The sequence below is a fragment of the Chrysochloris asiatica genome, unplaced genomic scaffold (genome assembly GCF_000296735.1).
Source record: "Chrysochloris asiatica unplaced genomic scaffold, ChrAsi1.0 scaffold00104, whole genome shotgun sequence".
NCBI lineage: Eukaryota > Metazoa > Chordata > Mammalia > Afrosoricida > Chrysochloridae > Chrysochloris > Chrysochloris asiatica.
The window spans coordinates 9,623,873-9,646,226 of NW_006408622.1; the positions used below are offsets into that span (position 1 = coordinate 9,623,873).

Genomic DNA, 22,354 nt, shown 5'->3' on the forward strand with positions numbered 1-22,354 from the left:
TGGTTCAAGCTTACCAGCTGCTCCTTGGAAGCCCTACACAGGGTTGCCTTACACAGAACCAACTTTACGACCCTTAACAACAACAGTAAGTACATGTGAAAATTCTCAAAGTCATTAACTATTTGTGGTTGTTGGGTGCTGTCACGTTGATTCAAATGCACAGTTATTCCATGTGACAGAGTAGAACTGCCCTCATAGTATTTTTTTGGCTGTAGTATTCATGAAAGCAGGTCACCAGGTCTTTCTCTTTACAGAGCCGCTGGGTGTATTGGAATCGCCAACTCTGGAGAGAAGCTGAGCAATTAACCATTGTACCACCAGGGAGGGCTCTTTAGGGAAATGCAAGTCAAAACTATATGAGCTGCCACTTCACCCCTACTAGGATGGCTAGTGTCAGAAAAATGGTAAGTAACAAAGGCTGGAGAGAATGTATAGCAACTGGAGCTCAGATCTGTTGTTTGTGGGAATATAAAATGGTGCAGTTGCTGGGAAAACAGTTTAAATTTCCTGTAAAAGATAAACAATTATCATATGACCCAGCAGTTTTACTCCTAGTTGATGGTGGTGTTGTTGTTGTTAAGTGCAGTCAAGTCGGTTCCAACTCATAGTGACCCTGTGTAGGGTTTCTGAGGAGTGGCTGGTGAGCTTGAACCACCAACCTTGCGGTTCAAACCAACCCTTCAGTCCTGTTCATTAACCCGCAGCACCACACTGTGACTCCTAGTTGATGGTATTGTTGATGGTGCATCTAGTTGAATTGATTCCAACTCGTAGCAACTCTGTTTACAGCAGATTGAAACACAGCCTGATCCTTGCATCGTCTTTACAGTCACTCCTGTGTGGGAGTCTGTTGGTGCAGTCACTGAGCTAATCCATCTTGTTGAGGATTTTCCTCTTTTTCATTGACTCTCTATTAAGCATGATGTCCATCTCCAGGGCCTGGTCCCACCTGATAACGTGTTCAGAGTACATGAGATAATGAAGTCTTTCCATCCTCACTTCTAAGGAACATTCTAGTTATACTTCTTCCATTACAGATTTGTTGTTCGTGCTATATTTAATGTTCTTTTCCAACACCATAACTCAAAGGCATCAATTCTTCTTTGATTTCTTTATTTATTGTCCAGCTTTCACATGTATGTGTGATTGAAAATACTATGGCTTGGGTTAGGTGCACCTTGGTCCTCAAAGTGATAGGTTTACTTTTTAACACTTTAAGGCAATCTTCTGCAGCACATTTGTCCAATGCATTATGTCATATGATTTCCTGACTGCTGATTGCTTGGTTATTGATTTTGGATCCAATTAAAATGAACTCCTTAACAACTTGAATATTTTCAATATAATTCAGATTATTTGTTCAGCATATACACTGAATTTGTTGTTTTTAAGTACTATTGAGTTGATCCTGACTCTTAGTGACCCTGTACAGGGTTTCCAAGGAGCAGCTGATGAATTTGAACTGCTGACCTTGTGGTTCGTAGTACAAGGCTGATCCTACAGTGCCACATACATTGGATAAATATTATGAAAGGATACAGCCCTGATGCACAGCTTTGTTGATTTTAATTCACTCAGTATCCCCTTGTTCTACTTGACCAATTTCTTCTTGGTCCATGTACAGGTTCTGCATGAGCACAATGATGTGTTCTGGAGTTCCCATTCTCTGCAATGGTATCCACAGTTTGTTATGATCCACACAGTCAAATGCCTTTACATAATCAATAAAGCTCATGTAAACGTCCTTGTGGTGGTCTCTGTTTACAGCCAAGATCCATCTTATACCAGCCATGGTATCTTTGTTCCACATCCTCTTCTGAATCCAACTTGAATTTCTGGAAGTTCCCTGTTGATATACTGCTGCATCTGTTTTTAAAATTATCTTCAGCAAAAATTTACTATCTTTGACATTAATGATAGGTGTCACTGTTGTTGTTAAATGCCTTCAAATTGGTTCCGACTCATAGCGACCTGTATAGGGTTTCCGAAGAGCAGCTGGTGAATTTGAGCTACTGACTTTGCAGTTCAAATTTACTCTGTGGTCCAGTGCATTATCCTGCAGCACCACACCAGGGCGATGATTTTGGGTAATGATAGGTACATACCCAAAATACTTGAAATCAGGGATGCAAACAGATACTTGTGTATCAATGTTCATCATATCATTGTTCACAACAGCCAAAAATTATAAACAACCAAGTGTTTATGGACAGATGAATGAATAAACAAAAGATGGTATATTCATATAATGGAATATTTTACAGCCATAAAGAAAAATGATTGGAGTGTTGGTAGTACTGTAGTATGAGCACTGGACTGCTAACCACAAGGCCAGTAGTTCAAACCCACCAGTAGCTCTGTGAAAGGCAGATGAGGGTTTCTTTTCCAGTAAAAATGTACAGCCTTGGAAACCCTATACAGAGCTGCTGAGTCAGAACTGATTTGAAAGCATGTAACAACAATAACAAAAAAGAAATGAAGTTCAGATACATGCTACAGCATGGATGAAAAGTGAACATGCTGAGTGAACTAAGTAAGTCACGCACAAAATGGACAATACTGCATGACTCCATGTAGATAAAATACTTAGAATCAGTAAATGCATAGATAGATAGATAGATAGATTATTAGTGGTTACCAGGGGCTGTGGGGAAGGGAAAATAAAGAGTTGTTGATTTCAGGGTACTGAGTCTCTGTTTAGGGGAATAAAACACATCTAATAAACATAATAGCAATTGTCTAAAATGCATAATAGTGATAGTTATACAACATTATTATAATGTGATTGAATTGTGAACTTAAAAATGGTTGCAATGGCCAATGTTTTGTATTTTGTTTATATTTTGCCTGCATCTTATAATATCTTTATCTGAGGGAATCTGCTGTTTAATGCTGAAAATTCATCCTTTTTTTCCCTAGGATTTATAATTTGCTCTTGTTATGTGCCGTCTAGCTGTTTCTGACCCATAGTGATCCTGTATAGGGCTTCTGAGGAGCAGCTGGTGAGCTTGAACCACCGACCTCGTAGTTCAAGCAACTTTGCAGTCGGACACATTAGCACCACATCAGGACTCCTTGTATATTTTACCACAGTAATAAAAAGAAAATTTGAGGGCATTAAAAACAACAACAACAAACCTTGAGCTTTACAGTTGAAATGTTTGAAAAAATTTTTTAATTATTTTATGACATACCTTGTATTCTAAAGCCAACATCAGGTCTCACAAAGGTTCTTTTCTTTAACTGCTTTTCTCCTGAGAATGGAATTAAGTTTCATAGTAAGTTGGGTAAAACTTCAAACTCTGTCCTTCCCCTCAATGTAAAGCAGTTTTCAGATTATTTCCCTTCAGTTTTCAGGCTCCCATGATGCTTCGTACCTGGCCCCCTTGGGGAGTGGTGTGGTAGAATGAATTCTCTCTTGTGTTCCGATAATTTCGCTCTCACTGCAGGATTTGCTGAGTGTTTATGCTTAGATTTCAGGGCTTGCTTCCTGAAGTTTCCTTCCTTACAGGGTTTCATGCCTTTCCTTTCTAGCTGCTTTGTCAGCCCCAAGCTCCGACACATCAGTCCAGAAAGGCTTCAGTTTTATTCTGCTCAAGCTGTGAACAGGCTTTGGAATGCCCTCAGTCCAAAAAGCAGAACGCTCAGAATTTTACTAGGTGCAGTACTTTCCTTTCTCTTTGGTTTCTTTCTGAGTTTTACTGAGCCTCCTGCAATCCCCCACAAACATTCACTTTATCAACCAGGGATTGAATCGAGTTATATTCACATCTGGGGTCTCATTCTTTCTGTAGTTCTCTCACTTCCAGATTTCTTATTAAATTCTGTCCCCCACTACCTAAAACAAGTAAGCTGTGATTTTCTACTTCCAGAGCTGTGGGGTTGGGGATAGTAACCCTAGCAAAAAAGCAGCCAATTTAGCAGTTCTTTTTCATTGTAGTTTTTGCCCTTGGAGGATAAGTTATCCTCTAATTTCTGGTTGCTTTCCTGTACCTTCCATTAGTTGTTTATATTTTTATATTTTACCTAAATTTTATGATTCTTATCTGAGGGAATACTTTCCTCAGATGTATATAACTCTACTATTTGGTGCTGAAAATTCATTCACATTTATTCTTTTTCTAGGATTTATCTTTCTAATTTCTTAGTTGGATGGTTTTGTTATGGAAGCGCTCGTTTTATTATTTTGGATTAGATACATATACACACACATCATAAAATTGAACCTTTATTTTTTTTCCTTGTGAATTGGGTGAAGAAGGTGTACAGCGCATACTCTGTTCATACACATTTTGTTTCACTTCATTGATTGCAGGTCCACACAATGAAACATCTTATTCCACTTCCATCCTGTGTTTCCTGTTTCAATTCCTCTTTCTTTCCTGATCCTTCTGAACTCTCTTAAACTAGGGTAAATGATGCCCTTTTGATGTTGTTGTTGTTGTTAAGTGCCACTGAGTCAATTCTGACCCATAGCAACCCTGTATAGGGTTTCCAAGGAGCCACTGGTGAGCTTGAACCACCAACCTTGCAGTTCAAATGGCTTTGCAGTGTGACGCATTAACCCACAGCGTCACACCAGGACTCCCTTTTGATATTGTTGTTTGTTGTTAGGTGCCATTGAGTCGGTACCGACTGATAGCGACCTTCTGCACAGCAGAACGAAACACTGCCTGATCCTGGGCCAACCTCACTACTGTTGGAACGCTTGAGTCCATTGATGCTGCCACTTGGCCAATCCATCTCATTGAGGATATTCCTCTTTTTCTCTGGCCCTCCACCTTACCAAACATGATATCCTTCTCCAGCGACTGGTCCCTCCTGACAATATGTCCGAAGTATGAGAGACAAAGTTTGGCCATCTTGGCCTCCAAGGAGCACTGTGGCTACACTTCCATAAACCCTTTTGATATTAGATGGTTGATTATTCTACGTTGTACATACCTCCTTAGTGTTACTGTTCTCCTTATAGGCCTATGGTTTGGCTAAAACTTGAGCCATGGGGCTGAGTTAATTTCTAGACAGACTTGAAAGGTGACTAACCCCTCTAGAGGTCTGGGTGAGTTTTTCACATTTATATCTTTGGGGGATATATGAGGGAAAGTCAAAAAGAATTGTTACTAGAGTTTCAGTTCCTACATTCACAGGTTTATTCCAAACAAAACATGTTTAAACATGTCTCTGTGATTATTGGATGAAGTCGATTCTCTCATTAATCCACTTGCTATAACCTCATTACGGTACCTTCAGTAAAAAGGGGCCAATCAAAATGGCTTCCAAGAGGATCTGTTAGGGCAGTTAAATTCAAGTCACGGAGACAAGTTCAGAAGATTACAGCAATTGTTTTTGGGGATTCTTGATGAATTTTCTTGAAGGACATGTGAAGAAATTTTAAGAAAATTAAAAACTGCACCGGTGAGAAAAAGACTAGGCAAGTTGTGCTGAGGCATTTTTTTCCCCATCACACAATATATTTGCTCTTTCTGTGAGACTAGTAAGGGTTGTCCTATAAGAATGTCATAAGGAAATTATCCCATCCACCCTACAGTTCTGATCTTGTCCTTTCAGATTTTCTTTGTTTGTTCCCAAACCTCAGTATTGAAAAGGAACATGATTTGAATCCCTCAAAGATGCCATAAATGCTATTTTAACTTGCTGCTTGACATGGTGTAAATCGAAGAGTAAAAATTCTTCAGGGAAAGGTTAAAGAGGTGTTAACACCGCCATAGAAGTGTGTAGATCAAGGTGAAGGATATGTGAAGAAACTAGCTTCACAGTTTGTTGTTCTTGTTTAATAAAGGTTTCTATGATTTTATAACAATACATCTGGACTTATCTGCATGTAACTAAGACTAGAATTGCTGGGTTACATGGTAGTTGTATGTTTGACATTCAAGGAACCTCCAAACGGTTTTCTATAGCAACTGTACCCTTTTACATTCACACCAGCAGTGCTCCGTTGGTCCAGTTTCCCATATCCGGCTTCTTGTTAAGTGCTGTCAAGTCGAATCTGACTCATCGTGACCCTATACAGGGTTTCCAGGAAGCAGCTGATGTGTTTGAACTGCTGACCTTGTGGCTCACAGTCCAGTGCTGATCCTACAGTGCCCCCAGGAAGCCCTTGTAATTTTCCAGTGTTTTGAGAATAGGCATTTTAGTTGGGATACAGTGGTATCTTACTATTGTTTTGATTTACAAGCCTCTAATGCTAGGAGTTCTGGTGTGGCGCTGTGAGTTAATGCGCTAGACTGCAAAGCTGTTTGAACTGCAAGGTTGGTGGTTCAAGCTCATCAGCTGCTCCTTGGAAATCCTATACAAGGTCGCTATGGATCGGAACCAACTCAACGGCACTTAACAACAACAATGCTAGACTGGAGTCCTGGTGTGGTGCTGTGGGTTAATGCACCAGACTGCAAAGTTGTTTGAACTGCAAGGTTGGCGGTTCAAGCTCACCAGCTGCTCCTCGGAATATGGGTCAGAACTGGCTTGATGGCACTTAACAACAACAACAACAATGCCAGACTGCAAAACCTTTTGAGCTGCAAGGTTGGCAGTTCAAGCTCACCAGCTATTCCTCAGAAATCCTTTACAGAGTTGCTATGGGTCAGAACCAACTTGACGGCACTTAACAACAACAATGATTAATGATGTTGAACACTTTTTCATTTTGCTTCTTGGCCATTTTTATACCTTCCCTGGAGAAATGTCATTCAAGTCTTTTGTTCAGTTTTTCACTCAGTTGGCATTGCTGATGGCTAAGAGTTCTTCATGTATTCTAGTTATTAAAGTCTTATCAGATTAATAATTGGAAACTATTTTTCCCATTCTGTAGGTTGTCTTTTCACTCTTGATACTGTTCTTTGATACACAAGTTTTTAAATTTTGATCAAGTCCAATTTATCTCTTCTTTTGTTACTCATGCTTTTTGTGTCATATTTAAAAATCTATTGTCATATACTAACTTTTGAATCTTTGCCCTTATGTTTTCTTCTAAGACTTTTGTGGTTTTAACATTTATATTTACCATGTGGATCCATTTTGTGTTGTTCTTTTGTAGATTTTTTTTATATATATAAGTCTTTTGTGCTATTTTTGTATAAGCCTTGACCCAACTACATTGTCTTACATGTGGATATCCAGTAGTCCAGCACCATTTCTTGAGCACTGGACTGCTGTCTGTAAAATCGACAGTTGAAACCCACCAACAGTTCCATAGGAGGAAAAAGTTGAGGCTTTTTCCTCTTGTAAAGATTTTTCGCCTCAGAAACCCCTCGGCAGGGTCCCTATGAGTCAGAATTAACTCAATGGCAATGAATGATTTATAGATTTGTGGCTTTATTTTGGGGCTTTCAGTTTTCCATTGACCTCATCTTCTTATTTGTTCTCACTGCCATCAAGTCAACCTTGTACAGGATTGCTGAGGCTATAAATCTTTTTTCTTTAAGTGTTTATTGTGAATTGAGTGATAGTTTGCATGGGAGAACATCAGCTTTACACTCATCACTTCGTTGCAGTGATTACAGTCTTGAGGCTATAAATCTTAATGGGAGCAGAATGCATGCTCTTTCCCCAAGGGGTGGCTGATGGGTTTAAACCACCGACCTTGCAATTAGCAACCCAGTACTTATCCTACAGCACCACCCAGGCTTCTTCTAATTTCATGTTGGGGGTAGTGGTGGTGATGTGCCAGGGAGTCAGTTCTGACTCATAGTAACCCTGCATAGGGTTTCCGAGGCTGCAGATCTTTATGGGAGCAGACAACCTCATCTTTTCCCATGGAACAGCTAGTAGTTTCAAACTACTGACCTTAAAATTAGCAGCCCAACTTATAACTACTAGACTACCAGAGCCCAATGTTGTTGTTAAGTGCCGTCGAGTCGTTTCCGACTCATAGCGACCCTGCACAGAGTTTCTGAGGCTGTAAATCTTTACGGGAGCAGAAAGCCTCATCTTTCTCCTGCGGAACAGCTGGTAGTTTTGAACTGCTGACCCTGAGATTAGCAGCCCGATTTGTAACCACTATGCTACCAGAGCCCCATGTTAGACCTTCTTTAATGTCTTTCATAAGGAACCCTGCTGGTGTAGTGATTAAGCGCTGAGCTGCTAACTGAAAGGTTGGAGGTTTGAACCCATCAGCCACTTCATAGCAGAAAAATGTGGTGTTTCCTCTCATAAAGATTGTTGTTGTTAAGTGCTGTCAAATCAGTTCCAACTCATAGCAACCTGTATAGCATTTCCAAGGAGCAGCTGGTGGGTTTGAACCACCAACCTTGCAATTAACAGTCCAGTGTTTGTCGTATTCATAGAGGTTACAGCCTTGGAAACCCTATGGAGCAGTTCTACTTTGTCTTATAGGAGCACTATTGGAATTGACGACAATGTAATGGGTTTTGTTGTTGTTTTTGATTTCTTCAGCAGTGGTTTTTTTTTTTTTTTTTTTTTTAAACCTGTCTTGTTCCTTTATTATGTTTCAGCAGTGTTTTGTAGTTTAATGTTTAAGTCTTTCACTTCCTTGTTTGGATTTATACTTGAGTATTTTATTCTTTAGATGTCATTGTAAACTAACCAAGAAATTGAAGCTTCTGTCCACCCAGAGAGGCCTTGAAAGAAAGGCCTGTCAGTCTCCTGGCAAAGAAGTCAGCCATTGAAACCCCAGGGAACACATGACTGCTCTAGATAGGCAGGGTTACCATGAGTCAGAGTCTGCTCAGTGGCCACTTGTGGTAGTCTATCACTCAGCATAATGTTTTCACTTTTCATCAATGTCACTGTGTGTATCAGAATTTCATTTACCTTTATAGCTCAGTAATACTCCATTATGGTGTGTATGTGTGTGTGATGTATGCATTGTGGCACTGCAGGTTAATGTGCTGGATTGCACAGTCAGTTTGAACCTCAAGGTCAGCACTTCAAGCTCACCAACCACTCCTTGGAAACCCTATACAGGGTCGCTATGAGTCAACAGCACTTAACAGCAACATATATACATATATAGAGAGAGGGACAGAGAGTGAGTGAGTGAGTGAGTGAATGCGTCCTGGTATGGTGCTGCAGGATAATACACTGGATCACAAAGTCAGTTTGAACCACAAGGTTGGTTTGAACCACAAGGTCGAGGGTTCAGACTCGCCAACCACGTCTTGAAAACCCTATACAGGGTCTGGGTTTTCAGACCCTGTGATTCAGAACCAACTCAACAGCACAAACAATAACATATATGTAGCAACCCTGTCTAGGGTTTCTGAGGAGTGGCTGGTGGGTTTGAACTGCCAACCTTATGGTGAGCAATCCAGTGTTTTTCCTATAGTGTCACCCAGGACTCCAGTATACATGCAGGTTGTTTCACCTATTATGAGTAGTGTTGCAGTGGGCACTGATACACAATTATCTCTGCATTTCTGCTTCAAGAGTTTTGTTTGTATATGGAATTACTGGGTCACATAGTAATTCTGTGTCTAGTTTTTTGAAGAATCTTCATGCACTTTTAAAACCATATTCTTTCTGAATAACATATCAATGTTGAAAGCAGAAAAAATTACCTCTTTAGTGAGGCCTCTGAAATTGTTTTTGCCTTATGATACATAGTAATTTAATACTTCTATTATTGGACCTTCTTGTAGATGTGTGTTAACAAGCCTCTGAAACCTAGCTTCTTATGAGCCTGGGCAGTGTTTTTCTGGCACTCCAGTAAACAAAGACAGTTTGGGGTACAAAATGACTTCACAGTAAATATTTTTAAAAATAATTATTAAATAATTCAATAGTAGCTATTTCTGCCTTGATTTTTTACCTTTTCCTCACAATATAAATGACAAAACAATGAAATGGTAGGCTTCCTTTACATTTACATACGATTGTCACAAAGGAACAGGGTCAGAACTGAGCCCCAGTTTCTATGAAATTAGCTCCAATCCCAGTCCCAATCCCTTGCAGGGTTCAGTGTCATTCAAAGATGTGACCGTGAACTTCACCCGGGAGGAGTGGCAGCACCTGGATCCTGCTCAGAAGACGCTGTACATGGATGTGATGTTGGAAAACTATTGCCATCTTGTCTCTGTGGGTAAGAAACACTCTTTAAAACTGTCATTAGCATGCATTTTATTTTAAAGTGTATTGTCTGCGATTCCAGGGATGAAGGATGACAAGTTACTTTTGCTTAACAAAAAGTTTGATTGTGGCATCATTTGCCCAAGTACAGGTGACTAAGTTTGCAGATACACGAGTGTGAGTACTTTAATGTTTTCAGCACTGAAACTGCATCTTAGTCATTTTTCAAAGGGATTGACACCCAACAATTTTAGCTTAGTCTTATTTGTCCCAATCAGGGTGCCATATGACCAAGCCTGATGTGATCCTTAAACTGGAACGAGGAGAAGAGCCCTGGCCATCATTTGCAGGTCATACCTATTTAGGTGAGTTTCTGAGGCCCAAGCAGACACAATCTAGTGGAAATCAAATTTTTAAGTAGTTAAATGTGGGTGGCATTTTAAAAATGTCTTAGGAATATCTTTTTAAAGATCCCTAATCCAATGTGGAGTCCTGGTGTGGCACTGTGGGCTGATGTGCCAGACTGCAAAGTCATTTGAACTGCAAGGTCAGTGGTTCAAACTCACCAGCTGCTCCTTGGAAACCCTTTACAGGGTCGCTATGGGTCAGAATCGACTCGACGGCACCTTAACAACAACAACAATCTGGTATGGCGCTGTTGGATAAGCACTAGACTGCTAACCACAAGGTTGGTTTTTCAAACCCACTATCTACTCCGTGGAAACCCTGTACAGGGGCTCTAAGAGTCAGAACTGACCACATGGCACTTAACAGCAATAATAGTCTTTAAAATGACCTTCATGCTTCAAAATCTTTAAACCATACTTTCAAATATCACTCTGTCCAAATGCACGCTTCCTAGAGTACTTGGTATTTTCAGAAATACTCTGCTCTTTTATTGTTGGTTACCATTGAATTGATTTCAACTCATAGCAACTCCATGTGGCAAAATAGAACTGTCCCATTCATGGTGTTTCCTGTAATCTTTATGGAAACAGTCTGCCGCATCTTTCTTCTGTGGAGCTGCTGGTGGATTCAAACCACCAACTTTTAAGTTAACAGCTGAGTGCTTAACTGTTGCGCCATCAGGGATCCATTATTCCACTCTTAAGTTAGCCAAACTGTACTGTAAACTTTTCTCCTTTTAGACCTTTTTCTTAGTGTTTTGTCTGTCTTTTAGCATTCTCAGCCTCTTCTAGCCATTGTAACAGATTTCTGGTTAAGTGCTGTCAAGTTGATTCCAGCTCATAGTGACCCTGTTTAGTGTTTCTGAGCTTATAAATGTTTGCATCAGCAGAAAGCCTCAAATTTCTCCCACAGAGCACTTGGTGAGCTCGAACTGCCAATTTTGTGGTTCACAGTGTCCAGGCTTATCACATAGAGATCTGTCATTAAAAAAGAGAAAATAATTGCCAAATGTTTTTCTTCTTAATGCCTGTTTGTTTTTGCACTTGAAGTTTCCATTCTCACCACAAATTTGGCTGTCAGTTTTTGAAACTCATTTGCCTGGACCCAGATTGTTAATTTCAGACTCATCATTTTCTTTCAGTAAAGAAACCCTTGTGGTTCATTTTATAGTGCTGATCATCAACCCTTTGTCTTTGTTGTTGTTATTTTGTTTTTTCCAACGCTTGTTTTTGATAAAACAAAATTAATTCATTCTCTACCTGTTTCTATGAGTACTTACTTACAACTTAATCTGTTTTCTTCACCACTGTGGCCATATTACCTAGAACAATGCCTAACACAAAATAGTCACACAGATTTTTTTGTTGTTTAATGCATATTGTTTTACTGTACTTACAGTCTCAGATCCTCAAAGGGATTTGTCTTTATTAACTCCCTTGATTTATAATAACCTCATCCATTTTCAGGATTTAAGCTCCTTGTTTCATATACATAGCTGAAGCATCAACATTAAGCACATTTCTCCTACCTGCTCCCCAGTCCCTCAGCTGTGTTTCACTCAGCTGTCTCACCAATTTTGTTAAAGTATATCAGAAATAAAAATCACTAACTTGCCTTGTTCTAAAATTCTTTCCACCAATTTTTTTCTAAGTTATTGGTTCCCACCATGATGTCAGCTCTATTTCCTTTCTTTTTGATCTCTTCACAATGTGTCATCTGAATCCTCTTATGATCTCATTTCTCACAGACGTCATACAAAATGGCAACTATCTTATTTTGTGAATAAATTACCATAATTATTTGATTTTGCTATTTTTTTTATCTGAAATGTTTTCATTTATATTGTTACCTTCCTGACAAGATACTAAAACTGCATCTTAGTCCTTTTTCAAAAGTAATTGAATACCTACTCCCTGTAATTATTTAATTGAGATTTTCTTTCTTTCAAGGGCTACCACAATGAGGCCTTATCTGATCATCTCAGCTTTCTTTCTTTTTTTATTTTTTAATGCATTATTGTGAATTATGTGATAGTTTACATGGGAGGACATCTGCTTCACATTGATCCCATCATATATCGTTTCCTTGCCATGGTTACAATCCCTTCCATGCATCATCCATCAACCAAAGTGTATACCCCACAAGCCTGCCCCATGGTCGTCCGCACACCACCCTTCTCCCTCTCCAGGTCCAATGTCTACAGCCGCTCCATCTCCCCACGTCGTCTTCTCTGCCTCCATCCCTGGCATCCCTGATTCTCTGGTCCTCTGGGTAGGATTCTGTTCTCCGCTATTCTTCACTATTCTCCTTATTGCAAGGTTAATCACTCCCTTCCCTTTGCCCCCAAATGTCTACATTTTCAGCCCTTACAATCAGTCCTGATAACAGTTATTCACCATTATATCACAAGAGACCTATCCCCATCTCCTTTCATCAGCCCTGACTAGGCAGAATGGATACTACTTAGTGGAGATTCCACCTTGCTCCATGCCCTCTGGATTTAGGTTCCCTCTTGAAAACTTGTAAACCAGTCACTTCTTGCCTCTGTAGCCCCCCATTCTGGGTAACCTCTGTCCAAGTTGCCCATCCCTGTCCTCTCCATGTGCGGAGGAGGTGGGAATGGTCCTCACTGTGAAGATTTGTTCACTCTTTAGAGCTACTGCTTCCATAGGTCTATGTCAAGTTCATCAAATTGTATCAGATTATTCTTTTTTCCCTCCTCTTTCTTCTTCTGGTTGAGCTTTGATCATCCAGCCATTGAAGCCAGGTCAAGTGGGTATTATCTGCAAGTGTGGGTGTACTTATGCATGTGCCCTCTCTTCTTATCAGCTGGACACTTCACTCTCCACTCTCGTCCTCTGTGGCTATGTCACTGACTCTGAGTCCAAGAGTCCCCTGGACTTGGCACACTGCTGGCCAACCAGGTCTCCACCCGGATTCACAGGAGTCTATTGAACGTTGTAGGGCTTAGCTTGCAGCGTCATTGCTGTTTTTCCCTCACTTCCCCTTATCAGTGATGAACGTGGTCACCAATCAGAGCAAGCATTCCCATTGAACTTTAATCTTAGAAGGGGGTTTGTCCTGAGGCGAACCACTTGTTTGTTCTTCAAGGTAATCAGTCAGCCTGCCTATATTTTTTCTGTCCGTCTTTCTTTCAGGAAGTATCTTCTGTTCTCTGGCCACTCCAGGCTGGTCTGCTTGTCCTTTCAAGTGGAAATTTCCCCCAGAAGATTCTGGATGCTGTTTATGATTCCACTTGTGGTCTTGTGTAATGCAGAGGCTCCACAGGAAGCCTCCTTCACTGGGCACGTTGTATCCCCATTTTAGGTATTCCAGTCAGTTATAGGCAGAAGATAGACTTAAAATCAGCTTTCTTTCTTGATGAAAACTTTTGCTAATTTCCTCTTATGACCTAGTCTCCTAAACATTCTCGATGCATGTAAGGTATGCATATCTCTATGCATAATAAAATCACATCTGTAATTTTATTGTATTGTGTTTTCCCTTCTAGATACTACTTATCTTTTAAGTTAATTCCTAAGATTTTCCCTCCATGAATTATTCCATACCACATTCACCTTTCCTTTTTCTGAATTTTGGTAGTTCTTACTATGACACACACACACAAAATTCTTAAGTATGATCTTATAATTTGGTACCTGATTACACGTTTCTTGCAATGCATAGATATGATCCTATGTTTGAATTTTATTTTCTGTAATCTATAGAATGTTTTGATATTTAGTAGTTACTTCATCAATTGTCCATGGAGCTATTGAGGGTTGAGATTTTTTTTTCCCTCCATTCAGAAAGCATGTCCTGAGAAGTTCCTTTTAATACCCTTGCTCTTGCCATGTCCCTGTAGACTCTGATTGAAATGGCTATTCTGCCAAATATACACCTATTATATATATATACAGTGAATCCTGGTATGGCACTGTGGGTTAATATGCTGGACTGCAAAGTCATTTGAACCACAAAGTCAAATGTTCAGGGTCACCAGTCACTCAGTCGAAACCCTATACAGAGTCATTATGAGTCAAAATTGACTAAATGGCACTTAACAACAAAAACAACAAGATATACAATGTTGATGTAAACACAGACAGCTTCAATGGAGATAGCCCATAAAATGCTTCTTTCTGTGACCATAAAGGACTCCTGGTGTGGTGCTGTAGGATAAGCACTGGACTGAAAATCCCAAGGTCAGTGATTCGGCAGTTAAAACCCCCCAGCTGCTCCTCGGAAACCCTGTATAGGCTTGCTATGAGTCAGAGCCAACTCAGCAGCACTGAACAACAATAACATGAGCATCATATATATTTTTAATGGAATATTTATAATTCTAGTAAAAGATTATTAAAATAATTGTTAAAATGCATTTTTCAGACCATAATTATTTTCAGTTTAAAGAAAATAGTGTGGTGGAGAGTAGTGGAGGATTTTTGAAATCCTGGCAGTAGCAGTGTTTGGAAGAGTCTCTAAATCTGAGTAGAGATAAGATCAGAGAGGAGGTGAACTGGTTAGAAGAACAGGACCAGTGGCTTGAGATCAGGAATAGTGAGGTATTTGTGTAGCAATAAATACTAGATCTGATTAAAGCAAATATTGCATGTTATGGGTGGAATTTGTCAAATATCTAGACAAGCCTGAAAAAAATGTGTAAGTAATAAGTTAATCCAGATTATATAAAATTTTAATTACAAAGGAAATTCCTAAATGTTAGTACGAAAAGTGATAGACTCAAGGAAAAAACAAATGATTTTTGAACTCATTTTAAACATTTCTCACTAGATGTAAATGCTTCTATTATAAGAAAAATGCAAGTTAAGATTCATGGATGAAGCTGACTCCTGTAGTCCCCCCATATGGAGAACTGGAGTTAAGGAATGTCACTGCGCTGGGATAGACTTTAGCCAGTCTTTCCTTAAACGTGGAAAACTAAGTAAGCAAACTGAAAAGAGAAATAGTTAGAATTGATGGCCAAGAGAGATTCATTATTGAATCATTCTGAAAAATTAATTGATGGTAGCAGCCATCTGAATACAGCAGTAAATATTTTAAAGTTCCTGTTGGAAATGCTTTCCTTCTTCCTTTACAAGAGAAATTGATTTTTAGTCATAAGTAAGACTAGAGCCTAGACATAGGATTATGTTTTAAACATCAAAAAAGTGATGTTGGAAAAAATTAATTTGCCATTATTGACTGAATATATGAGAGGAAGAAATAAACCTACTGGAAGCATTTTACCCCAGTAATCTAGGGTTGAATATACAAAAATATAGGCTCTGATCTATGTCCTCCAAAAGTAATCCATTTTTTCATGTATTCTTTGAACATACATTTCTTGTCCATCCTACTATTGGTTTATTGCCTTTGATAGGTTCATGTCATTGCCTCGGAATCTACCAATTCAAGCAACAATCCCTCTTCTACTATTCTTTTGTCTTCTGCAGACTGCTTCTTGTGTTCATTTCACTTTTTCTGTAAAGTTCCTGGTGCAAAAAATTACTAGTATTCATTACTTAGTTTTTCTTCCATTTTCACATTGATGCACAGGCTTCTCGTTTATGTTTTATGGTTTTTCCCAGCTGGGAGGTAATTTATCCTTGTCCTTTTTCACCCATACTGTAATCCAAAAAGGCATGATCAGTTTGCCCTATTACAATTCCTTCCAATAGCAAATGTATGAAAATTCATAAATTGTTATTAACTGTATTCTTTCCTAGAAGAAAACTGGAAAGCAGAAGACTTCTTAATGAAATCTAAGGAACAACAAGATAAATATTCTAGATCAGTTGTATTCATCAACCACAAAAAACTGATTAAGGAGAAAGGTATTATGTATGAAAAGACACTAACTCTAGGCAAAAACACTTCTGAATATGATACTCATAAAACAATTTTGAAAAACGTTTCAAAATTAATCATCAATAACCTAGGCCCTGCAAGAAAGAAACATGGTGAATGTAATGGATATGGAAAATCATTCCTCAATACTAAGCAAGAGATAGCTTATCCTAGAGTCAAATCCCATAATCAAAATGGGAAAGTTCTTAGTCATAATGAAGTGCTTACTCACTTTCAGAATATGGAAACTCCAGCACAGTCACTTGGATATAAGGAACATGCAACATCCTTCCTTAAAAAGGGAGGGTTGATTACACATAATATAGCTTACAGAGGGGGAAGCCCATCGAAGTATAATCAAAAGAGAAGAGCAGGCAATATTGAAAAAAAACATACATGCACTGAATGTGGGAAATCCTTCTGCAGGAAGTCAGTCTTGATTCTACATCAGGGAATTCACACGGAGGAAAAACCCTATCAGTGTCACCAGTGTGGAAATGCATTTAGAAGAAAGTCCTATCTCACTGATCACCAGAGAACTCACACAGGAGAGAAACCATTTGTTTGTAATGAATGTGGTAAGTCCTTCCGCCTAAAGACAGCCCTCACGGATCATCAGAGAACACATACAGGGGAGAAATCATATGAATGTTCAGAATGCATGAGTGCCTTTAGGTTGAAATCACACCTCATTCGTCATCAGAGAACTCATACAGGAGAGAAACCATATGAATGCAATGAATGTGGGAAGGCCTTCCGTCAGAAGACAACACTCTCTCTACATCAGAGAATTCATACAGGGGAGAAACCGTATATCTGTAAAGAGTGTGGCAAGTCTTTCCACCAGAAGGCAAATCTCACTGTACATCAGAGAACTCATACAGGAGAGAAGCCTTATATTTGTAACGAATGTGGCAAGTCATTCACCCAGAAGACAACCCTTGCTCTTCATGAGAAAACTCATAATGAGGAGAAACCCTATATTTGTAATGAATGCGGGAAGTCCTTTCGCCAGAAGACAACCCTAGTAGCACATCAGAGAACACATACAGGGGAAAAGTCCTATCAATGTCCTCACTGTGGGAAGGCCTTTAGAATGAAGTCATATCTCATTGATCATCACAGAACTCACACTGGAGAAAAACCATATGAATGTAATGAGTGTGGGAAATCCTTCAGTCAAAAAACAAATCTCAATCTGCATCAGAGAATTCATACAGGGGAGAAACCATATATTTGTAGTGAATGTGGAAAGTCCTTTCGCCAGAAAGCCACCCTTACTGTACATCAGAAAATACACACAGGGCAGAAATCCTATGAATGTTCTCAGTGTGGGAAAGCATTTAGCAGGAAGTCATATCTCATTCATCATCAAAGAACTCATACAGGGGAGAAACCATATAAATGTAGTGAATGTGGAAAGTGTTTTCGTCAGAAGACAAATCTCATTGTTCATCAAAGAACTCACACAGGGGAGAAACCCTATATTTGTAATGAGTGTGGTAAATCTTTCAGTTATAAGAGAAACCTCATTGCCCATCAGAGAACTCACAAGGGAGAAAACAATGACATGCAATAAATAATTTCTTTGTGAAGATTTTCCAATTCTTTATAAACTTTTTAGTTTGAAAAAAAAGCATGCCTAAATATTTTAATACCAACTTTAATCGTAAGTGTAATAATAGTCAATTTAATTATCTATTGCTTATTAGCATACTAAATATGTATATAATTATTGTTGCTAAATCTATCATCAATGAAGCTATTTTTTAAAAAAACTTTTTCAATCACTGCTGAATCAGATAGTTTATTACACATATTTATACAAAAGGGCTTCCAAAAATTCATGGAAAAATCCATTTTTCACAAACTTTTTGAAACCCCTTCATGTGTATACATGTGTATAAGAGTAAGTCAAAAAGTATTTTCATTCAGGTCTAGTTCATACGTGCACAGTTTTATTTTAAACAAAGTATATTTAAACATACACCTGTGACCCACGGCTGCAGAAAATTCTCTTAGTAGTACATTTATGTTAGTCTTGTCAGGTGCCTTCAGAAAAAAAAGGTCCAGTCAAACCAGTGACTTCTGAGGGACTCTGCTGTTCCAGTTAAATTCAAGACAGAGAGGTCAGTGCATTATGTTATGGCAACTGTATTTTGGGCTCCCATGGGGTAATCTTGATAGACTTTCTTAGGGACACAGGTTGACTATGGGGGCTTAATATGAAGTTTTAAGAAAATTGAAAACTGCATTGGTGAGAAAAAGGCCAGAAAAGTTATGCTGAAGAATTGTTTTCCATCACAACGGTGTACCTGCTCATTCTTGAAGTATAGCAAGAGCTGTCCTAGGAGAATTTGGTTGAGAACCCTTACCCTATCCACCCTACAGCCCTGATCTTGCCCCTTCAGACTTTTTGTTCCCCAAATTCAAAGACCATTGGAAAGGAACATGATTCCCTTAAGGATGGCAAAACTGCAGTGTCAGTATGGTGCTAATCAGGAAATTCTTTAGGAAAAGGTTGTTATTGTTGTTAAGTGCCGTCGAGTCAGTTCCAGATCATAGTGACTCTGTATAAGGTTTCCAAGGAACAGCTGGTGAGCTTGAACTGATAACTTTGTGGTTCACATGGCCTTACAGTCCAGCGCATTATCCCACGGCGCCACACCAGGATTCCAGGGAAAGGATTAGAGAGATGGAAACACCACCTTCAGAAATCTTTTGACCTAAATGGAGGAGATGTTGAGAAAAAATAGCTTCACAGTTTGATATTTTCGTTTAATAATGTTCCCATGATTTTATAGCAATATGTGTTGTTATGGGCCGTCGAGTCGGTTCCAATCCATAGCGACCCTGCACAGGGTTTCCGAGGCTGTAAATCTTTACAGGAGCAGAAAGCCTCATCTTCCTCCCACAGAGCAGCTGGTAGTTTCGAACTGCAGACCTTAAGGTTCATAGCCCAATTCGTAACCACTATACTACCAGAGCTCCTTAGCAATACTTGTTGACTTACCTTTATATATATACAGACATATGCAAAGGCAAGATATAAAATAACGATAAGCACCAATCTCCATAAAAGAAAAACAATGAGCTCTATTTGCTATTATTCTCTGGAACAAAAAGTAGTTGTTACATTCCCAAAGATAGCCACTACCCTAACTTACATTAAAAATATCAAAGTGTAGTTTTTGCATGTTTTACATCTTTGTTTTTATTATGCATCATGAGTTTCTAGTCATCTGCTTTGTTTCACTGATCATTGGTTTTAAGATTATGTACCATTATTGCGTATGGCAGTGGTGTGTTTCTTTTTATTCTTTTCAGTCACTTCAAGAGTCCACTATTCAGTTGATGGACATTTGTATTTTTTAAAGATTTTGTGTTATAATAAAAACACTGCTATAAGTACTCTTGTATATGTCGTTTGGTGTGTCTATGTGCATTTGTGTTGATTTTATACTTAAGGGTAAAATTACTTGGTCCTAAGGCATGAGTCCTGGGTTAGTGCTCCAGACGGCAAAGCCATTTGAACTGCAAGGTCAGCAGTTGAAGCTCACCAGCCGCTCCTTGGAAACCCCATACAGAGTTGCTATGGGTTGGAACCGACTCGACAGCACTTAACAACAACAACAACAGAGCAAGTACAAAGAATGGGTATTTCAGAACACTTAATTATGCTCATGAGGAGCCTGTAGATAGACCAAGCGGTTGTCAGTAGAGCAGAACAAAGGGATACTGAATACTTTAAAGTCAGGAAGAGTGTACACTAGAGTTTTATTCCTTCATCATACTTACTCAATCTGTGTGCTGAACAAACATTCTGAGAAGCTGGATTGTATGAAGAAGAGAGTGGCATCAGGATTGGAGAAAGGAAGATTCATTAATATGATGAGTAATATTAATGATGAAACAGCCTTGCTTGCTGGGAGTGAAGAGGATTTAAAATACTTAACTAATGAAGACCAGAGGCCACAGCCTTCAGTATGGATTATATCTCAATGTAAAGAAAACAGAACTCCTCACCACTGGACCAATAAATAATATCATGATAAATATAGAAAAATTGAAGTTGTCAAGACTTTATTTTGCTTGGATCCACAGTGTTGATACACTTATGGAAGTGGCACCGATGAAATTGAGTGTCATATTGAAATAGGCAAATCTGCAGCACAAGACCTCTTTAAAGTGTTAAAGAGCAAAGTTGTTAGTTTGAGGAGTAAGGTGCACCAGACCCAAACCATGGTATTTTCAACTGCCTCATCTGCATGTGAAAGTTGGACAATGAATAAGGAAAACTGCAGATAAATCACTGCATTTGAATTATGATAGTAACAAAGAATATTAAAAGCACCATGGACTTCTAGAAGAACAAACAAATCTGTCTTGGAATAAGTACAGCCAGAATGCTCCTTAGAAGGGAGGATGAGACTTCAGTTCTCATACTTTGGACATGTTTTCAGGAGGACTCAATCCTTGGAGAAGGATAGCCTGCTTGATAAAGTGGAAGACCCTTAACAAGATGGATTGACACAGTGGAAACAACGGAGTCAGGCATAACAACTATCAGTATGGTGCAGAACTGGGCGGTATTTTGTTCTGTTGTGTATAGGGTCACTATGAATCAGAACCAAGTCAGTGGCACCTAACAACAATAATGACAGCACACAAATGTCTTACCAATGAGTCTATTGATAATTCCTCCTTGGTAGTTCCAATCAGCATAATGTCATCAATGTAATTTATCAATGTGATGTTTGTTGTGGAAGGGACAGGTGATGAAGGTCCATGTGAACTAAATGATGACAGTGCTGGAGAGTTGATATCCCCCTAAGGATAGTGAAGGTGTATTGTTGGCCTTGCCAGCTGAAGACATACAGCTTCTGAAGGTCCTTCAAAACCAGAATTAAGAAAAATCCATTTGTCATATCAGTAGCTGTATACTAGGTACTAGGAAATGCATTAATATCCTCAAGCACTGAAACCACATCTGAAACAGCAGGTTCCACTGGTTACGTTTTTAATAATCCACTCTCATTCTCCCAAGATCCATTCATTTTTTGAACAGACAAAATAGGTGAGTTAAGTGGGGATGTGGTGGGAATCACCAACCACTGCTTCCTTCAAGTCCTTGATGGTGGAGCTAGCTAATCACTTTAGTTCCTCCAGGAATGCAGTGTTGCTTTTGATTGACTGTTCTCCTAGGTATCGGCAGTTCTAATAAAGTCAGCAGTTCGAAACTACCAGCCGCTCCGCGGGAGAAAGATGAGGCTTTCTACTCCCGTAAAGATTTACACCCTCGGAAACCCTGTACAGGGTCGCTATGGGTCGGAACCGACTCAATGGCACTTAACAACAACAACAATGGCTTCCACTTGGCTATTCCTATCATAATCCTTACTCCACATGTCTGCAATCTGACCAGTGTGGGGGTTCTGCCAGTTGCTGAATATGTCTATTTCAATTATGCATTCTGGAACTGGGGAGATCAGTATAGGAAGATTCAGCGATCCACTAGACCTGTGTTGCGATTCTATTAATAACCTGAGCTCTCTGGGATTAGTGTCAATTCAGAGCCAATGTCCAGGAATCCCAAAAAAGTCTGATTATTTTTCCCCAATGAACAGTCACTCTCATAAAAGACCATAAATCCCTTGGGGGAAACTGGGAGAAAGATTAACAGTATAAATCTTTCCTCAAGGGAACCTGATTTCCCTTTCATTCAAATGGTTATGAGTCTGGGTATTGATTTAGAAGCTGTGGCTTTCTATTTTGGCAAATCAAGTTATTCTACCGACCACTTGATCAAAAATCCTTCATTTGTACAAATCAACTTTATATTTAGTAAGCCTCCCATCTATTTCACTCCTAGGGACATCAGGCCTAAGTAACCAATATTTTAAGTCCATACACATCAGACTATTCTGAATACTGCTCTCTACCATATATCATGACAACTGTTGTTGTTGTTGTCAGGTGCCATCGAGTCGGAACCGACTCATAGCGACTCCATGCACAGCAGAACGAAACAATGTTCGATCCTGGGCCA

At 39.2% G+C, this 22,354-nt stretch overlaps 1 protein-coding gene across 1 annotated transcript; it reads left to right on the forward strand.

The window, feature by feature from the left end:
- Positions 1–9,926: 9,926 nt before the first annotated feature.
- On the forward strand, positions 9,927–18,117 carry ZNF567 (zinc finger protein 567). The gene is made up of 3 exons (XM_006867330.1): positions 9,927–10,060; positions 10,326–10,412; positions 16,185–18,117. Exons 1-3 carry the CDS (start codon positions 10,018–10,020, stop codon positions 17,882–17,884), a joined length of 1,830 nt encoding a protein of 609 aa, XP_006867392.1. The 5' UTR covers positions 9,927–10,017; the 3' UTR covers positions 17,885–18,117.
- Positions 18,118–22,354: the final 4,237 nt, after the last annotated feature.

What these genes read in the sequence shown, in the direction of transcription:
- ZNF567 (XM_006867330.1), top strand. Translation starts at nt 10,018, where the DNA reads ATGGATGTGATGTTGGAAAACTATTGCCATCTTGTCTCTGTGG. An exon ending in TTGCCATCTTGTCTCTGTGG is followed by an intron (nt 10,061 to 10,325) that starts GTAAGAAACACT and finishes TGTCCCAATCAG; the next exon opens with GGTGCCATATGACCAAGCCT. An exon ending in TGCAGGTCATACCTATTTAG is followed by an intron (nt 10,413 to 16,184) that starts GTGAGTTTCTGA and finishes ATTCTTTCCTAG; the next exon opens with AAGAAAACTGGAAAGCAGAA.